Source organism: Ylistrum balloti, unplaced genomic scaffold (genome assembly GCF_031769215.1).
Source record: "Ylistrum balloti isolate Yb309-2 unplaced genomic scaffold, AGI_CSIRO_Ybal_v1 Utg370046, whole genome shotgun sequence".
Taxonomy (NCBI): domain Eukaryota; kingdom Metazoa; phylum Mollusca; class Bivalvia; order Pectinida; family Pectinidae; genus Ylistrum; species Ylistrum balloti.
Genome location: NW_026782101.1, coordinates 281,039 through 301,412, shown reverse-complemented (window position 1 = coordinate 301,412; position 20,374 = coordinate 281,039). Strand labels below are relative to the sequence as shown.

Below are 20,374 nucleotides of genomic sequence, written 5' to 3'. Positions count from 1 at the left end.
CGTGAAAATAAAATAGCAACACGCTCGATTCGCCTAAGCTACGACTTAGAGTGAACAATTTGACTCTGTCGTGTTAGATGGTATCCAACCTAACGGATATCAAAGCCATTTAACCCCCCAAAAAGATCCTGTCAGCGGAAAGGAGATGAATGACAGGTTTCCATGGCGACAGTGTATATGGCCGCATGGTTGCGGTGAGGAGTTTTCAAGAAGATGAGGTAACAATGTCGGGAGATGAAATGTGATGGCGAGCCAATAGATAAGTTTGTGTTATTCCGTGTGATGGAGAAACGAAAAAAAATCTATCGACATGACATGGACGAAGGAGGTGCACGTGTGACGGATAAGCGTTCTCACAGAGATGCTACACAGTAGTAACAGAATGGTCGCTCAGTCTCATGCCCAACATTAGGACGGTCGTGTAAATTACATGGGTACTCCAAACGGAGGATAAACTGTTGGTGACGTCAGCACCTACTAGTCATACACTTCTCATACACCAGCAAGTATTTCTCTACCCGGAACATGGACCGTGTCTTTTATTCGATTCCGAAAGTAGCGATTGTGTCGCGCAAGGGAAACTACCAAAACATTCGGAGAGCACGTGACTAGCGTCAGTTTGTGCATAACAAATAAAAGAGAATGCGGTTCCACATGCCATGGTTCAAGTAATACATTTTCTCGTCACATAATGGCGTTTCATCTGAACTCCGGGCACATCTGAGAAACTAAGTACGCTGGCACTGTTTAATATTAAAAAAAAAACTGTTTTGACTTGCAGTTGTGAGTTGGAATTTGAAATGCCAGATTCACTGTTATTCAGTGGTAAATTTTCTTTATGAAATCAACTTACCGTTTTTGTTTGTGCAATTGATTGAATTTTGAAGAGGATGAGGTTTACCTGTTAATATTAATCGGCTATGCATAATGGGAGAAAAGTTTCCGACTTCTATGAAGAAGTTGGTGCAACCCCTATCCGCAGAAATGGACCAAGGCTTTGTGGGGATGACGAGCGGATACTGTTGAATGTTGGTGGGGTCCGACACGAGACCCATGTCGCCACCCTAAGGAATATACCCTGTACCCGACTGTGTAAGTTAGCAGAGCTTCACGTCATATCTGCAGACAGCAAGAGGGATGAATATTTCTTTGACAGACACCCCTCAGTTTTCAACTCCGTAATAGACTTCTACAGAACAGGTATGTCCTTTTTTTGTACTTCACATTTCACTTTTTGTTTTAAATCTTAACAATTTCCATCTTTAATACGATGTTTCTATAGTACATGTTCTGTGTGTTTTAAATGTCATTCTCTATAAAAGAACCTACAAACAAATGTATGATATCAACTATTCACACAACTGCACGAAGATTGAGAAAGCGGAGTGGTGAGGGAGAGAGTGAGATCCCCTGAATGTCACCAAGCCGTTCTGTATTATTTATAGTATGTTGTTGACCTTACTGTGTGTATGTTTTGGTCTCTGGTGATTTCATGATACGCGTGGCATTGATTTAGTATCATGCTTTGTTTACACGTGCTAGAGCGCGGACAAACCAGTCAGGCATGGCATTTTACTGGAGGTTTATAAATGTCACCAAACAAACAGCGAAGATTAAAGGAGATCAATTGATCAAGTCCTTTTTGTCATACCGTGTATACTACTATTTGTCAAACCTAAAGCCTGTATGTTCATACTATGTACCTAGTGCTGTTCATTTAGAATGAGCTGCGAGTTTCCAGTTCGACGTCTGCTCATCAGCGTCCCGAAACAACACTGAGTAGCAATAACGCTTACATAGGAACCGTGCCGAGACAGACGTGAATCGGTAGTAATGTATAATAGTCTCGAACTTTCGGCATCGTTTATAATTCATTTCAAATAGGACATGAATGCAGCGCTTCTGTGTTGATCATCAAAATGTTTGACGTTTTAGTGGCGATAATGAAAACAGTGTAATGCTAATAGTTGTGTATGCTGGGTTGTTAGCGCGCCGCTAACGAGCTGTCGTATTACGTTTTACTAATGTGCCCAGTGTAAACGTGTTCATGTCATCGTAACCGTGTTTTGTCTGTCTTTGATTTGAAGAATCCGGTTTATTCTGTTCTGTAATAATCCCTCCCTAATTTCGACGGACGATAACCCCACTCCTACGTACATGAAATAGACCCCCGTCCCCGATCCACTACATATATACAACAGACCCCCTCACCCACCACTATCAACCAAATTCTGTAACAGACCCCTCCCCTAATGCACCAAATTCTGTAACAGACCCCTCCCCCAATCCACTACGTACTGTAACAGGCCCCTCCCCCAATCCACCACATACTGTAACAGGCCCCTCCCCAATCCACTACGTACTGTAACAGGCCCCTCCCCAATCCACTACGTACTGTAACAGGCCCCTCCCCAATCCACCACGTACTGTACTGTTGTAACAGGCCCCTCCCCAATCCACTACGTACTGTAACAGGCCCCTCCCCAATCCACTACGTACTGTAACAGGCCCCTCCCCCAATCCACCACGTACTGTAACAGGCCCCTCCCCAATCCACTACGTACTGTAACAGGCCCCTCCCCCAATCCACCACGTACTGTAACAGGCCCCTCCCCAATCCACTACGTACTGTAACAGGCCCCTCCCCAATCCACTACGTACTGTAACAGGCCCCTCCCCCAATCCACTACGTACTGTAACAGGCCCCTCCCCCAATCCACCACGTACTGTAACAGGACCCCTTCCCCACCACGTACAGAAAGAACGGGTGACAAAACTTCGACACGTGTGGATGACAGAACACCCCCATCAAGCACGTGTAGGTGACACAAATCTCCCTCCAGCACGTGTAGGTGACACAAATCTCCCTCCAGCACGTGTAGGTGACTGAAATCTCCCTGCAGCACGTGTAAGTGACAGAAATATCCCTCCAGCACGCACGAGTGACAGGACTATCTAGCATGTACGGGTGAATGAACACTCCCGTTTTAACACTTACGGGTGACAGAAATCTCCATCCAGTACGTACGTGTGACACAACACCACTCCAACACTCTTTTCCTATCATGTACTTTAACTATCCTCTCCCTCCCAGCCTTCCAATCCCCTCCATCACAATCTCGTGTTGAACACTAGTCCTGAAGATGTTTCTAAAAATCTAGCTGAGTGCTTAATTTTCCTTTGGCTTCTCCTGAAACCCTATTAAATAGGAAGCATGTTTTAAACAATATGTCTCTGGTGACATTTTGAGCAGAATGTTTATGTAAACAGTGTTTAGTAATTTCACTATCATGATTATATTGATGAAATTGCATCATTTGTTGGAAGCTGGCCATGTCAAAGCACATGATCTGACATCGTTAAAAGTCGATGGTGTTTTAGGTTACCGAATACCAGACTTTCCGCCAGAAATAAGTTTCTGCTTGTTTTGACAGAGTTGCTGGACTGGACCAGCAACAATAGTTTGTCATTGACATTGATCCGCACGTTTAGAAATATTACGGTATGAATATGATAGGCTTTACATGATGTAAAATGCTGTGTATAGAATAACAATGGGTCACGTGACTGGCCAAAGACCCCGTATACTACATAGTTGTACATTGTACGTTTTAATAGGAAAAATTAACAACATTTGATATCATTGTGGAGTATGAATACAAACACGTTTATAAATTACACTCCAGTTAATTCATTGCACGTGATTTGTATGAACAGTTTAATACATGACACGTGGATTGTATGAAAAGTTAAATACACGACACGTGAGTTGTATGAACAGGTTAATACACGGCACGTGAGTTGTATGAACAGGTTAATACACGAGACGTGAGTTGTATGAATAGGTTGATACATTACTCGTGAATTGTATGAACATGTTTGCACGTGAATTGTATGACTATATTAATACATTACAAGTGAGTTGTATGAATATGTTAATACATTACACATGAGTCGGTTGTATGAACATGATGATATAATACATGTAGGTTGTATGAACATGATAGTATATTACATGTAGGTTGTATGAACATGATAGTATATTACATGTAGGTTGTATGAACATGATAATATATTACATGTAGGTTGTATGAACATGATAATATATTACATGTCGGTTGTATGAACATGATAATATATTACATGTCGGTTGTATGAACATGATAATATATTACATGTCGGTTGTATGAACATGATAATATATTACATGTAGGTTGTATGAACATGATGATATATTACATGTCGGTTGTATGAACATGATAATGTATTACATGTAGGTTGTATAAACATGATAATATATTACATGTCGGTTGTATGAACATGATAATATATTACATGTCGGTTGTATGAACATGATGATATATTACATGTCGGTTGTATGAACATGATGATATATTACATGTAGGTTGTATATATAATATATTACATGTCGGTTGTATGAACATGATAATATATTACATGTAGGTTGTATAAACATGATAATATATTACATGTAGGTTGTATGAACATGATGATATATTACATGTAGGTTGTATAAACATGATAATATATTACATGTCGGTTGTATGAACATGATAATATATTACATGTAGGTTGTATAAACATGATAATATATTACATGTCGGTTGTATGAACATGATGATATATTACATGTAGGTTGTATGAACATGATAATATATTACATGTAGGTTGTATGAACATGATGATATATTACATGTCGGTTGTATGAACATGATGATATATTACATGTCGGTTGTATAAACATGATGATATATTACATGTCGGTTGTATGAACTTGATGATATATTACATGTCGGTTGTATGAACATGATGATATATTACATGTCGGTTGTATGAACATGATGATATATTACATGTCGGTTGTATGAACATGATGATATATTACATGTCGGTTGTATGAACATGATGATATATTACATGTCGGTTGTATGAACATGATAATATATTACATGTCGGTTGTATGAACATGATAATATATTACATGTCGGTTGTATGAACATGATGATATATTACATGTCGGTTGTATGAACATGATAATATATTACATGTAGGTTGTATGAACATGATAATATATTACATGTCGGTTGTATGAACATGATAATATATTACATGTCGGTTGTATGAACATGATAATATATTACATGTAGGTTGTATGAACATGATAATATATTACATGTCGGTTGTATGAACATGATAATATATTACATGTAGGTTGTATGAACATGATAATATATTACATGTAGGTTGTATAAACATGATAATATATTACATGTCGGTTGTATGAACTTGATGATATATTACATGTCGGTTGTATGAACATGATGATATATTACATGTAGGTTGTATAAACATGATAATATATTACATGTAGGTTGTATAAACATGATAATATATTACATGTAGGTTGTATAAACATGATAATATATTACATGTCGGTTGTATGAACTTGATGATATATTACATGTCGGTTGTATGAACTTGTAATACTCTGCACGTGAGTTATAAGGGCATGTTCTTAACGTGATATAATATAGTATGTTGTGTAAAAAAACCTCGAATAGAGGTAGGTTGGGAACACACGGAGAATATTGATTGGCTGGTTGATATGGTGTTACTGGTAGACATGACAGGAGAATGTACATACAGGAAGGTACTGGCGAGAGTATAGGACGTGGTTATGATGAACAGAACATGTATCACAGGTGTACCTGGGATTAGAACATTCATGGACGAGATTTTAAGAATACCTTGCAGGACAAATGCTCGACATATGTGGCATGAAATGGAGATGTGTACACACGTGTAGCTCAACTACATTGCAATGCGCACATAATCGATTCTTACATAACCTGAGGAGTTACCTATATCCTGTATTTATTCGTCATAAACTCCGCCAGTTTTACATCACAAAACACCGCTCACTCAAATACTATCTGCTGCGCCATAATAACTGAAAGCTGCCGAGTTAATAATAGATGAATACGATCGTAAATATCAGATATTCCGTATTATTGCGTAGATTAGTGATGAATGTTGATAGCCCAATAGATTGGATAAGCTTTTCATATTTAATTGAAATGAGAAAACAGATTTCGAAAGAGAGCATTTAATGGACCTTCGTACACCCATTGTGATTGGGGAAACAATAGATATCATTTGTAAATCCACAGTAATGGTTATGGTTTGTGCCGGACCTTGCCACGGCGGCAGTAGTGGTTTGTGCCGCGCCTTGTCACGGCGGCAATAGTGGTTTGTACCGCGCCTTGTCACAGCGGCAGTAGTGGTTTGTGCCGCGACTTGTCAAGGCGGCAGTAGTGGTTTGTGCCGCGCCTTGTCACGGCGGCAGTAGTGGTTTGTACCGCGACTTGTCACGGCGGCAGTAGTGGTTTGTGCCGCTACTTGTCAAGGCGGCAGTAGTGGTTTGTGCCGCGCCTTGTCACGGCGGCAGTGGTGGTTTGTACCGCTACTCGTCTCGTCATTACTGTTTTATATCCTTACTTGACACGACGGAAGTAATGGCTTGTACCGCTACTCTCCTCGTCAGCACTGGTTTGTACAGTTACTCGCCACGGCGGAAGTGATGGTTTGTACCGCGACTCGCCTCGTCAGTACTGGTTTGTACCGTTACTCGCCACGGCGGAAGTGATGGTTTGTACCGCGACTCGTCTCGTCATTACTATTTTGTATCCTTACTTAACACGGCGGAAGTGATGGTTTGTACCGCGACTCGCCATGGCGGAAGTGATTGTCTGTACCGCGACTCGCAACGGCGGAAGTTATGGTTTGTACCGTTACTCGCCACGGCGTAAGTGATGGGTTGTACCGCTACTCGCCTCGTCAGTACTTGTTTGTACCGTTACTCGCCACGGCGGAAGTGATGGTTTGTACCGTTATTCGCCACGGCGGAAGTGATGGTTTGTACCGTTACTCGCCACGGCGTAAGTGATGGGTTGTACCGCTACTCGCCTCGTCAGTACTTGTTTGTACCGTTACTCGCCACGGCGGATGTGATGGGTTGTACCGCTACTCGCCACGGCGGAAGTGATGGTTTGTACCGCTACTCGCATCGTCAGTATTGGTTTGTACCGTTACTCGCCACGGCGGAAGTGATGGTTTGTACCGTTACTCGCCACGGCGGAAGTGATGGTTTGTACCGTTACTCGCCACGGCGGCGGTGATTATTTTTAATGCTACTCGCCACAGCAACTTCTTATAATGAGTGACACACATAATCCCGTTTAATCTACAAAAATACTGATAGATCAATGAAATTCGCGAGCTCCTCAATCATAATCACTATACATGCCGCGTGTTTATCTCACAGGGAACCGTTTTGTTCAGATTGATAAGCAGCGGCAATGTTTCGTTTGTCCACAAGGCTGAAGGGAGAGCTTAAGGAGTTTGCGCGTCGATTTATCTCCAAATCTACAACACTATGAGTCCATTCACCAACATCTGATGTGAAATGCCATGGGGAGGACTTTATTTAGCGGCTATTTATACTACAAGTAGGTTTTAATTCCAATGTATCGGTTAATTTAGAATCGTTTACATGGCATGGATGTGCTTTTTCAGCCCGAGTTAGTCATACGATTCCTCCTTTCTATGAGATGCCAAAATTTCCGTCCTATATGGCGTCACGTGTCCATGAAAACCAATAGTACCTTACTTAGTAATGTCACGGAGAATTTTATTGGAAAAGTAAGCATGAGCTGGTTTTTCTGATTCGCCCACCCCCTTCCCCTTATCTGTTTGATTTCTTTCCTTGTCGATATCTATCCCTCTGAAATCGGACGATGAATACCGAGAGTTAGGCTTGATATCCGCTATAACTCTAATGATATATTTGTCTTGTTTGAAATGCAGGGAATTGGATGGTATAATACGGAATTTGGCCGTAAGGATGAGTTATGATAATGATAAAGAAGCATATATACCATTGCTAATATATTTAGTGCCAGCATGGCATATCACAATAAAATTTATGTTCTTGGCAAACGATGAGGATGCCGATTTTCATCAACAGATACATTGTATGACATCACTGTATATAACATATTGTCTACCCCTCCTGTGTGTGATACCACTGTATATAACATATTGTCTACCCCTCCTGTATGTGATACATTGTATGACATCACTATATATAACATATTGTCTACCCCTCCTGTGTGTGATACATTGTATGACATCACTGTATATAACATATTGTCTACCCCTCCTGTATGTGATACATTGTATGACATCACTATATATAACATATTGTCTACCCCTCCTGTATGTGATACATTGTATGACATCACTATATATAACATATTGTCTACCCCTCCTGTGTGTGATACATTGTATGACATCACTGTATATAACATATTGTCTACCCCTCCTGTATGTGATACATTGTATGACATCACTATATATAACATATTGTCTACCCCTCCTGTGTGTGATACCACTGTATATAACATATTGTCTACCCCTCCTGTATGTGATACATTGTATGACATCACTATATATAACACATTGTCTACCCCTCCTATATGTGATACATTTTATTCCCTACTTACAATCTCCCTCCCTTACCTACCGCACCACTCCTTATATCGCATATCTCCTTCTCCCTTCCCTACTCCTCCCTATATTTGCGATATCCCTCCATGCCCTACCTCCCCCTCCCTATATTTGCGATATCCCTCCATGCCCTACCTCCCCCTCCCTATATTTGCGATCTCCCTCCATGCTCTACCTCCCCCTCCCTATATTTGAGATCTCATTCCATGCCCTAACTCCCCTCCCTATATTTGCGATCTCATTCCATGCCCTACCTCCCCCTCCCTATATTTGCGATCTCCTGCCATGCCCTACCTCCCCATCCCTATATTTGCGATCTCCTGCCATGCCCTACCTTTCCCTCCCTATATTTGCGATCTCCCTCCATGCCCTACCTCCCCCTCCCTATAGTTGCGATCTCCCTCCATGCTCTACCTCCTACTCCCTATATTTGCGATCTCCTGCCATGCCCTACCTCCCCATCCCTATATTTGCGATCTCCCTCCATGCCCTACCTTCCCCTCCCTATATTTGCAATCTCCCTCCATGCTCTACCTCCCCCTCCCTATATTTGCGATCTCCCTCCATGCTCTACCTCCTACTCCCTATATTCGCGATCTCCCGCCATGCCCTACCTCCCCCTCCCTATATTTGCGGTCTCCCTCCATGCCCTACCTCCCCCTCCCTATATTTTATATCTGACCCTCACTATCTCCTTTAATTTTTACAATATGCCCCTTCCTACACTACACCTCCCTATATCTCAGATCTGTTTCTGTATCCTACCCTTCCCCTCCCTATATCAAAAATCTACTGCTCCCTGCCCCTCCCCTATGTATACGATATATACTTCCTACCTTGCCTCTCATTACATTGACGATTTTCTTCCGTACCCTACCCTATACCTCGCTCCCCTATAGATTTTCTTCCGTACCCTAACCTATACCTCGCTCCCCTATAGATTTTCTTCCGTACCCTAACCTATACCTCGCTCCCCTATAGATTTTCTTCCGTACCCTAACCTATACCTCGCTCCCCTATAGATTTTCTTCCGTACCCTACCCTATATCTCGCTCCCCTATAGATTTTCTTCCGTACCCTAACCTATACCTCGCTCCCCTATAGATTTTCTTACGTACCCTACCCTATACCTCGCTCCCCTATAGATTTTCATGACTACCCTCCTGCACTAAAAACATACTAGCTGAAATTGTAGGAGTAAGTTGTGTCTTTGTATTAATGTGCCTCATTAACTGCGTTCATTGACGCGTTACATCCACAGGTCTGCTAGTGTGTCCCCCCTCTCCCGTCTCTACTCATGTCACAGCAAAGTAAGGCGATCAAATGACTCACCATTCAGATCTCTGAGAACGCATGGTTTAGTGTCAAGGAAACTGGCTCTCTACCGAAAGCTTATAAATATGCTAATTCAAACAAATGTCAATGGAATTTCAAAGAACATTGAAAATTTACTGAGAATAATAAATTGATTTAAAGATATCGAAACACAAACGCACTATGAATGTTTTCATCAAATTTCAACTGTATTGATCTATTAATTATATATATATATATATATATCCCGACACATTTACATGTGTTTACTTACCCTGTATAAAACATATTGAGGCAAAACCTCACAATTGTCAAGAATATTTACAAACAATAAATTGTTTTATGATGTATGAGAAGCCTGATTTAGTAATATGCTGCTTCCCAAACCTGTGTCTTGGTCCTAGTAGATTGATATTCAAAGGGGTACTCTTGGTCCTAATATCAGAAATATCTTGAACCATGCAGACAGCTGACAGGTAAACACAGTGCTTAATTAGGTGACTGACCAGTGTGAAGCGCTACGACACTGAGATAACATATATAGTGTACGAGATAGCCCTCTTATGAACACCAAGATAGAAAATATTGTGACGATGTGACGATAAGATAATGGTTAAGCCGGGAGAGAGATCTTCTATCACTACATCAGTTCGTTACAATGTAAATTTAAAACTTTGGTATATGAGTTGGAGTTCACGGGCCCTCTTGTCCAGGATAAGTGTCGGCCTTCCTTGTCCTGCCTTTTGAAAATATTCCTTGTGTTTTGTTTTAAATTTGGCGTGTATACTAGTACATCCTTGTTTAGCTTTGGTGGCAGATGTTGATTTAAAACTAATTCTGATTTGTTTACTTCCAGTGTTTGCTGTTAACAGTAACATAGCGTGGACAGCTTATTGTTTTATTACGGTAGACTACCTAGAAGTTGTATACATATCTCTCTGTATACGACCCTGTGATGTATTCTAGCCTGTAGAGACCAGCAGCGTTTACATGTTCTAGTCTAGTGCAATGATTCACACACAGTCACCATAAAATATCCCTCTAGAGATTTACAGATCTGAGAGACATGAAATATTCATTTCTGTGAAAAGTTTTACTTAATGGACATCATATTAATTTCAATAGTAGAATCGTTCTGTCCCAGTTAATTACATCAGGCTTGTGTATAAATGTTCTCTTACGGAACAAAGACATGTTGATATTTAGCGTTTTAGTTTTCACGACGAGTTCGAAACATTGTGCAATAAATATTGTACATATTTTCACACAGAACATCTGATACACGCCATTGAATCCGACGACGGTTTCTCTATATTTAGAAATGACATAACTCCAGTGACAAGGATTTATTTGTTCTACATAAATTGAAATGAGCTGCTGGTAGAATGATATCAAACCCACGATATTAACATCAGCGATAAACGTCAAGCATGTACAGTGACGATCAGCCATCCAAATCACCAACTTTGTATTTATCATTAATCATCTGTTCGTTGTCATCAGATATCGAATAAATACAATGTAACTCTATTGTATGAAATGTTTGGTAACTTTGGTAACGTGTCAATATCTGTGTTTACTCTGTAGGATATTACGTAAGTCGGAAGCACGTTTCCCACCCAATCTATTTTCACCAAAGAACGTAGGGCCGAAATGAGTCAGTAGGCCGGTCTGGAGTCACAGTCCAAGATCCCACGCACAAATCTTGTACAATGAATACAATTTGTTCTAGAGCTGCAGTACAGTCTGATGTTAAAAAATATTTTAAAAACCTATTCATGCAACAGAAATTATATGATTCCCTGATTGTTATAAACCAGACTTGGTCAGGTGGCGCATGACTTAGTCAAGTGGCGCACGAGTAGGTCAGATGGCGCATGACTTAGTCGAGTGGTGCACGAGTGGGTCGGGTGGCGCATGCCTTAGTCAAGTGGTTTACGAGTAGGTCAGGTGAGGCTAGACTTAGTCAAGTGGTGCACGAGTAGGTCAGGTGAGACAAGACTTAGTCAAGTGGTGCACGAGTAGGTCAGGGGAGGCAAGACTTTGTCAAGTGGTGCAAGAGTAGGTCAGGTGAGACAAGACTTAGTCAAGTGGTGCACGAGTAGGTCAGGTGGTGCAAGACTTAGTCAAGTGGTGCACGAGTAGGTCAGGTGAGGTAAGACTTTGTCAAGTGGTGCAAGAGTAGGTCAGGTGAGACAAGACTTAGTCAAGTGGTGCACGAGTAGGTCAGGGGAGGCAAGACTTAGTCAAGTGGTGTACGAGTAGGTCAGGTGGTGCATGACTTAGTCAAGTGGTGCACAAGTAGGTCGGGTGGCGCATGACTTAGTCAAGTGGTGCACTTAAGTAGGTCAGGTGGCGCATGACTTAGTCAAGTGGTGCACGAGTCAGGTGAGGCAAGACTTAGTCAAGTGGTGCACGAGTAGGTCAAGACTTAGTCAAGTGGTGCACGAGTAGGTCAGGTGAGGCAAGACTTAGTCAAGTGGTGCACGAGTAGGTCAGGTGAGGCAAGACTTAGTCAAGTGGTGCACGAGTAGGTCAGGTGAAGACTTAGTCAAGTGGTGCACGAGTAGGTCAGACTTAGTCAAGTGACAAGACTTAGTCAAGTGGTGCACGAGTAGGTCAGGTGGTGCAAGACTTAGTCAAGTGGTGCAAGTGGTGCACGAGTAGGTCAGGTGGTGCAAGACTTAGTCAAGTGGTGCACGAGTAGGTCAGGTAGGTCACGAGTAGGTCAGTGTGCAAGACTTAGTCAGTGGTGCAAGACTTAGTCAAGTGGTGCACGAGTAGGTCAGGTGGGGCAAGACTTAGTCAAGTGGTGCACGAGTAGGTCAGGTGGGGCAAGACTTAGTCAAGTGGTGCACGAGTAGGTCAGGTGGAGTAGGTCAGCAAGACTTAGTCAAGTGGTGCACGAGTAGGTCAGGTGCAAGTCAAGTGGTTTACGAGTAGGTCAGGTGAGGCAAGACTTAGTCAAGTGGTGCACGAGTAGGTCAGGTGGTGCAAGACTTAGTCAAGTGGTGCACGAGTAGGTCAGGTGGCGCAAGACTTAGTCAAGTGGTGCACGAGTAGGTCAAGGCAAGACTTAGTCAAGTGGTGCACGAGTAGGTCAGGTGGTTAGCAAGTGGTGCACTGGTAAGTCAAGTGGTGCACGAGTAGGTCAGGTGGTGCAAGACTTAGTCAAGTGGTGCACGAGTAGGTCAGGTGACTTAGTCAAGTGGTGCACGAGTAGGTCAGGTGGCGCATGACTTAGACAAGACGAGTAGGTCAGTAAGTGGTGCAGGTGAGTTAGGTGGTGCAGGTGGTCAGGCAAGACTTAGTCAAGTGGTGCACGAGTAGGTCAGGTGGTGCAAGACTTAGTCAAGTGGTGCACGAGTAGGTCAGGTGAGGCAAGACTTAGTCAAGTGGTGCACGAGTAGGTCAGGTGGTGCAAGACTTAGTCAAGTGGTGCACGAGTAGGTCGGGGTGCACGAGTAGGTCAGGTGGCGCAAGACTTAGTCAAGTGGTATACGAGTAGGTCAGGTGAGGCAAGACTTAGTCAAGTGGTGCAAGAGTAGGTCAGGTGAGGCAAGACTTAGTCAAGTGGTGCACGAGTAGGTCAGGTGGTGCAAGACTTAGTCAAGTGGTGCACGAGTAGGTCAGGTGAGGCAAGACTTAGTGCACGAGTAGGTCAGGTGAGACAAGACTTAGTCAAGTGGTGCACGAGTAGGTCAGGTGAGGCAAGACTTTGTCAAGTGGTGCAAGAGTAGGTCAGGTGAGGCAAGACTTAGTCAAGTGGTGCAAGAGTAGGTCAAGTGGTGCAAGACTTAGTCAAGTGGCGCACGAGTAGGTCAGGTGAGGCTTAGTCAAGGGTGCACGAGTAGGTCAGGTGGAGCAATACTTAGTCAAGTGGTGCACGAGTAGGTCAGGTGTTGCAAGACTTAGTCAAGTGGTGCACGAGTAGGTCAGGTGAGGCAAGACTTAGTCAAGTGGTGCACGAGTAGGTCAGGTGAGGCAAGACTTAGTCAAGTGGTGCACGAGTAGGTCAGGTGAGGCAAGACTTAGTCAAGTGGTGCACGAGTAGGTCAGGTGAGGCAAGACTTAGTCAAGTGGTGCACGAGTAGGTCAGGTGAGGCAAGACTTAGTCAAGTGGTGTACGAGTAGGTCAGGTGAGACAAGACTTAGTCAAGTGGTGCACGAGTAGGTCAGGTGGTGCAAGACTTAATCAAGTGGTGCACGAGTAGGTCAGGTGAGGCAAGACTTTGTCAAGTGGTGTACGAGTAGGTCAGGTGGTGCAAGACTTAGTCAAGTGGTGCACGAGTAGGTCAGGTGGTGCAAGACTTAGTCAAGTGGTGCACGAGTAGGTCAGGTGAGGCAAGACTTAGTCAAGTGGTGCACGAGTAGGTCAAGTGGTGCAAGACTTAGTCAAGTGGTGCACGAGTAGGTCAGGTGGTGCAAGACTTAGTCGTGGTGCACGCATGACAAGTGGTGCACGAGTAGGTCAGGTGGGCAAGACTTAGGTCAGGTGAGAAGTGGTGCACGAGTAGGTCAGGTGGCGCATGACTTAGACAAGTGGTGCACGAGTAGGTCAGGTGAGGTAAGACTTTGTCAAGTGGTGCACGAGTAGGTCAGGTGAGACAAGACTTAGTCAAGTGGTGCACGAGTAGGTCAGGTGAGGCAAGACTTAGTCAAGTGGTGCACGAGTAGGTCAGGTGAGGCAAGACTTTGTCAAGTGGTGCAAGAGTAGGTCAGGTGAGGCAAGACTTAGTCAAGTGGTGCACGAGTAGGTCAGGTGGTGCAAGACTTAGTCAAGTGGTGCACGAGTAGGTCAGGTGGCGCATGACTTAGTCAAGTGGAGCAAGACTAACTCAAGTGGAGAACGAGTAGGTCAGGTGAGGCAAGACTTAGTCAAGTGGTGCACGAGTAGTAGGTCAGAGTCAAGTGTGTGCAAGAGTAGGTCAAGACTTAGTCAAGTGGTGCACGAGACTTAGTCAAGTGGCGCACGAGTAGGTCAGGTGAGGCAAGACTTATTCAAGTGGTGCACGAGTAGGTCAGGTGAGGCAAGACTTAGTCAAGTGGTGCACGAGTAGGTCAGGTGAGGCAAGACTTAGTCAAGTGGTGTACGAGTAGGTCAGGTGGTGCATGACTTAGTCAAGTGGTGCACAAGTAGGTCGGGTGGCGCATGACTTAGTCAAGTGGCGCACGAGTAGGTCAGGTGGTGCAAGACTTAGTCAGGTGGTGTATGAGTAGGTCAGGTGGCGCATGACTTAGTCAAGTGGCGCACGAGTAGGTCAGGTGAGGCAAGACTTAGTCAAGTGGTGCACGAGTAGGTCAGGTGAGGCAAGACTTAGTCAAGTGGTGCACGAGTAGGTCTGGTGAGGCAAGACTTTGTCAAGTGGTGCAAGAGCAGGTCAGGTGAGACAAGACTTAGTCAAGTGGTGCAAGAGTAGGTCAGGTGAGGCAAGACTTAGTCAAGTGGTGCACGAGTAGGTCAGGTGGTGCAAGACTTAGTCAAGTGGTGCACGAGTAGGTCGGGTGGCGCATGACTTAGTCAAGTGGTGCACGAGTAGGTCGGGTGGCGCATGACTTAGTCAAGTGGTTTACGAGTAGGTCAGGTGAGGCAAGACTTAGTCAAGTGGTGCACGAGTAGGTCAGGTGGCGCATGACTTAGACAAGTGGTGTACGAGTAGGTCAGGTGAGGCAAGACTTTGTCAAGTGGTGCAAGAGTAGGTCAGGTGGTGCAAGACTTAATCAAGTGGTGCACGAGTAGGTCAGGTGAGGCAAGACTTAGTCAAGTGGTGTACGAGTAGGTCAGGTGGTGCAAGACTTAGTCAAGTGGTGCACAAGTAGGTCGGGTGGCGCATGACTTAGTCAAGTGGCGCACGAGTAGGTCAGGTGAGGCAAGACTTAGTCAAGTGGTGCACGAGTAGGTCAGGTGAGACAAGACTTAGTCAAGTGGTGCAAGAGTAGGTCAAGTGGTGCAAGACTTAGTCAAGTGGTGCACGAGTAGGTCAGGTGGTGCAAGACTTAGTCAAGTGGTGCACGAGTAGGTCGGGTGGCGCATGACTTAGTCAAGTGGTTTACGAGTAGGTCAGGTGAGGCAAGACTTAGTCAAGTGGTGCACGAGTAGGTCAGGTGAGGCAAGACTTAGTCAAGTGGTGCACGAGTAGGTCAGGTGAGGCAAGACTTTGTCAAGTGGTGCAAGAGTAGGTCAGGTGAGACAAGACTTAATCAAGTGGTGCACGAGTAGGTCAGGTGAGACAAGACTTAGTCAAGTGGTGCACGAGTAGGTAAGGTGGTGCAATACTTAGTCGAGTGGTGCACGAGTAGGTCAGGTGGTGCAAGACTTAGTCAAGTGGTGCACGAGTAGGTCAGGTGGTGCAAGACTTAGTCGAGTGGTGCACGAGTAGGTCAGGTGAGACAAGACTTAGTCAAGTGGTGCACGAGTAGGTAAGGTGGTGCAAGACTTAGTCAAGTGGTGCACGAGTAGGTCGGGTGGCGCATGACATAGTCAAGTGGTGCACGAGTAGGTCGGGTGGCGCATGACTTAGTCAAGTGGTTTACGAGTAGGTCAGGTGAGGCAAGACTTAGTCAAGTGGTGCACGAGTAGGTCAGGTGGCGCATGACTTAGACAAGTGGTGTACGAGTAGGTCAGGTGAGGCAAGACTTAGTCAAGTGGTGCACGAGTAGGTCAGGTGAGACAAAACTTAGTCAAGTGGTGCACGAGTAGGTCAGGTGAGGCAAGACTTTGTCAAGTGGTGCAAGAGTAGGTCAGGTGGTGCAAGACTTAATCAAGTGGTGCACGAGTAGGTCAGGTGAGGCAAAACTTAGTCAAGTGGTGTACGAGTAGGTCAGGTGGTGCAAAACTTAGTCAAGTGGTGCACAAGTAGGTCGGGTGGCGCATGACTTAGTCAAGTGGCGCACGAGTAGGTCAGGTGAGGCAAGACTTAGTCAAGTGGTGCACGAGTAGGTCAGGTGAGGCAAGACTTAGTCAAGTGGTGCAAGAGTAGGTCAAGTGGTGCAAGACTTAGTCAAGTGGTGCACGAGTAGGTCAGGTGGTGCAAGACTTAGTCAAGTGGTGCACGAGTAGGTCGGGTGGCGCATGACTTAGTCAAGTGGTTTACGAGTAGGTCAGGTGAGGCAAGACTTAGTCAAGTGGTGCACGAGTAGGTCAGGTGGCGCATGACTTAGACAAGTGGTGCACGAGTAGGTCAGGTGAGGCAAGACTTTGTCAAGTGGTGCAAGAGTAGGTCAGGTGAGACAAGACTTAATCAAGTGGTGCACGAGTAGGTCAGGTGAGGCAAGACTTAGTCAAGTGGTGTACGAGTAGGTCAGGTGGTGCAAGACTTAGTCAAGTGGTGCACAAGTAGGTCGGGTGGCGCATGACTTAATCAAGTGGCGCACGAGTAGGTCAGGTGAGGCAAGACTTAGTCAAGTGGTGCACGAGTAGGTCAGGTGGTGCAAGACTTAGTCAAGTGGTGCACGAGTAGGTCAGGTGAGACAAGACTTAGTCAAGTGGTGCACGAGTAGGTAAGGTGGTGCAATACTTAGTCGAGTGGTGCACGAGTAGGTCAGGTGGTGCAAGACTTAGTCGAGTGGTGCACGAGTAGGTCAGGTGGTGCAAGACTTAGTCAAGTGGTGCACGAGTAGGTACAGATGACGAAAGTCAAGATGAGTAGGAGTAGATCGGTGTAGCTCGGATTTTTCACTTAAGGATTGCAATTTTTCTGAAATTGAAAGACTGGGATTAAGCCTGTTCGAAAAGATCGATAAAATGATCTGTTTTCAGCTTGAACGGGTTGATTACTCATGTTGTGGTAATGAACAAATTTAATTAAGTTCATGATGTTAGATCGGGTCCTAATCCAACGATTCCCACGCAACAGTAGTCGGCTAGTGGTATCTGCCAGCACTGACGACTCTATCTAAAGTCGGCAAACAACCAAAGATGTTTCGTTCATATCGTCATTAGTGAATGAATGACCAAAGTTATGGGAATGTTTGCCCGTCTTGTATTTTGGGTGTACTTTGTTAATTAACGCTCGGTTTAGTTCTTGATAAACAAACCTCTTCGTAATTATCTCAGACGAAATAATTACAATAATTTTGCAAAGCTACAAGCTAAAAAGACTGCGTCATAAATGTAGATTTTCATCGTGTTCCCTCTGATATTTGTTCTGTGAAGGTCAAAAAGAGCATAACTTTGAATTTGGCAGATTGCAGGGATTTCTTTGTGTCCTAAAGAATGGTAAGAATAATACCCATAAGGTCTTGTTTAGGAATGGCAGATGGAATAGGGAATGGATCTGCTGATCAATGGGAATGGTTAAATGGCAACACGAGGTGTAATTAGTAGACAATCTATCTACAGGGTAGGCCAATTAATGGTTAGCGTGTAATTACAATAGATAACAAGGTTCACACGTTAGCTCTCCGTGGTGTTTTAATTGTACGACAGAAATAGCGTAACTCTGCATATATTATACTCCACATTTCGGAAGCTTCAAGGACATGAATCCATTCTTATGTATTAAATATTTATTTTAAATGCATTTATATTTTTTTTATTTTCTTTTATATTAGATAAATAAAGAATCAGTATCAGGTGTGAGCGAATTGTGTTCACACGAATAAACGAATTATTTTAGGAAGACAGATAAATACCCTATAAATTTGGAACTGGCTACAACATACGCATTAGACTGTTGTAAGGAGCTGTTTTATCCCTCCAGGTGCGGTCTATAATGCTAACGGGCTTTATTTTTGAAGAGGCGGCTAAGGAAAATTCCAATTGATCGAAATGAATGTCAACGCCGGTTTGGAAGCCCCAAAATTTATTGTCATTATTTTTATATGTAAAATTATGTAATATAATGATAAATGTAAACTCGTAAGAATAACAGAAAACATCTGTTAGTTTTTTTTCTTGAAAAAAAAGTACAGTTATAAAAATCGTGTGGATTAGTTATATATACCTCCTTAACTATCTGTGTACACTGGATAAACCCGATTAACGAACTGGCTATCCTTTGTATTTGATAGGAAATTAATATCGTATATAGATATCCGCGACCATGATTTATACAGCACTGTTCTGATAGTAAATTAGTGACACATAAACTAGAACCAGGTCAGATCTCATCGGCAATATAGATTACGTCACAGGCTATCAATTACAGCGCCATGTCACTCGGTTCACCTCGGTTCACATCCCTATCAAATGAGAGTATCGATACTATTTCATGTTGTGGATTCCGCTGAAGTGTGAAGACGCGTACGTACGATAGCAAGCCACATAACACGTACATTGCCTGATATTAAAAAGCCAATATAATCGGGACGGCTGACTTATGAAAGCTTCGGTTTTAAATTAATCGAATCTTTTGAAGATTCCAAATGCTTTAGAAATGAGGTACATACTGTAGAATATTCTCGTTGGTTTTCGTATGCAATTCGTGCGAGACTGGATAGGAATCGCGCATGCACAGTCATTATTCCCATGATATGTAGATCGTGTTAGAGGAATCACGTAACTGTAAATGGTTTTACTTTCCAAAAGTTACATTGGTCTGTAGCTATTTGTTCTTTCTGTCCTATTTTGTTCTTTAAAGTAATACAATTAATACAAAAACTTCTCAATTAAACGACGGCAAATTTTAGCATATTTGAATGACGGTAGTGGAGTCTTTCAGGCGAGCCGACGTCAGATTTTGTTTTGCTTTGTTTCTTATGCCCACTGATTGAAAAATCGGGGGCATATTGTTTTTGGGCTGTCTGTTTGTCTGTTGTCAACTTTAACCTTGCCTATAACTATTGCAACGTAAGAGACAGGGCTTTCATGCTTCGCATGTGTGTTCCTTGTGACAAGACCTTTCTTGTGGTACGAAAAATTTCACCATGTGACCTTGACCGTGACCTTTGACCTACATTTGAAAATTTAAAAAAAAAATCACCACAATGAAGACATACGTGTTTCACAAATTAGCACATGCCTCAGACAATACAGTTTTAATGTCTCATTTCACAATTTGTTGCACGCGGGGGCATAATGTTTCATAAACACATGTTATTATTTCGTTTTGTTTTACATAGTTGATATGTGTCGGTATTTTTACATGTATGATATGTGTCAGCATTTCTTTTTCATGTTTGATATGTGTCGGTATATAACGTGCTTGTTATGTACACGTACCCGCGGTTACAATGTTGGAGGTCATATGTTCTCACCCAACTGCCGTGCCAGAGAAGTATTACGCTGTTTGAAGCATAAGTTTGGTGATTACCCAGGAGACGGAGAGGTTTTTTTTCGTAATATCCTGCTACAGTGGGCCGCATTCATCGATAATTCATGGTCCGTGACAACTTGAAACAACTGGTCACTATGAAATATACATCATATTCCTCACTGGAGCAATACCGATGCTTTTTGCCATATGAACACAACAAAACGAGGTCTGCCGGATATGACACATACAATGTACTTATCACAGTGTACCCTTGG

At 43.3% G+C, this 20,374-nt stretch overlaps 1 protein-coding gene across 1 annotated transcript in view; it reads left to right on the top strand.

Moving 5' to 3' along the window:
• The first annotated feature begins 920 nt into the window (after positions 1–920).
• LOC132549193 (potassium voltage-gated channel subfamily C member 3-like) overlaps positions 921–20,374 on the top strand; it is a 58,595-nt gene continuing 39,141 nt past the window's right edge. The window contains exon 1 of the mRNA XM_060213109.1: positions 921–1,200. Coding sequence (XP_060069092.1) covers positions 921–1,200 — 280 coding nt within the window. The remainder of the gene's footprint in view (positions 1,201–20,374) is intronic.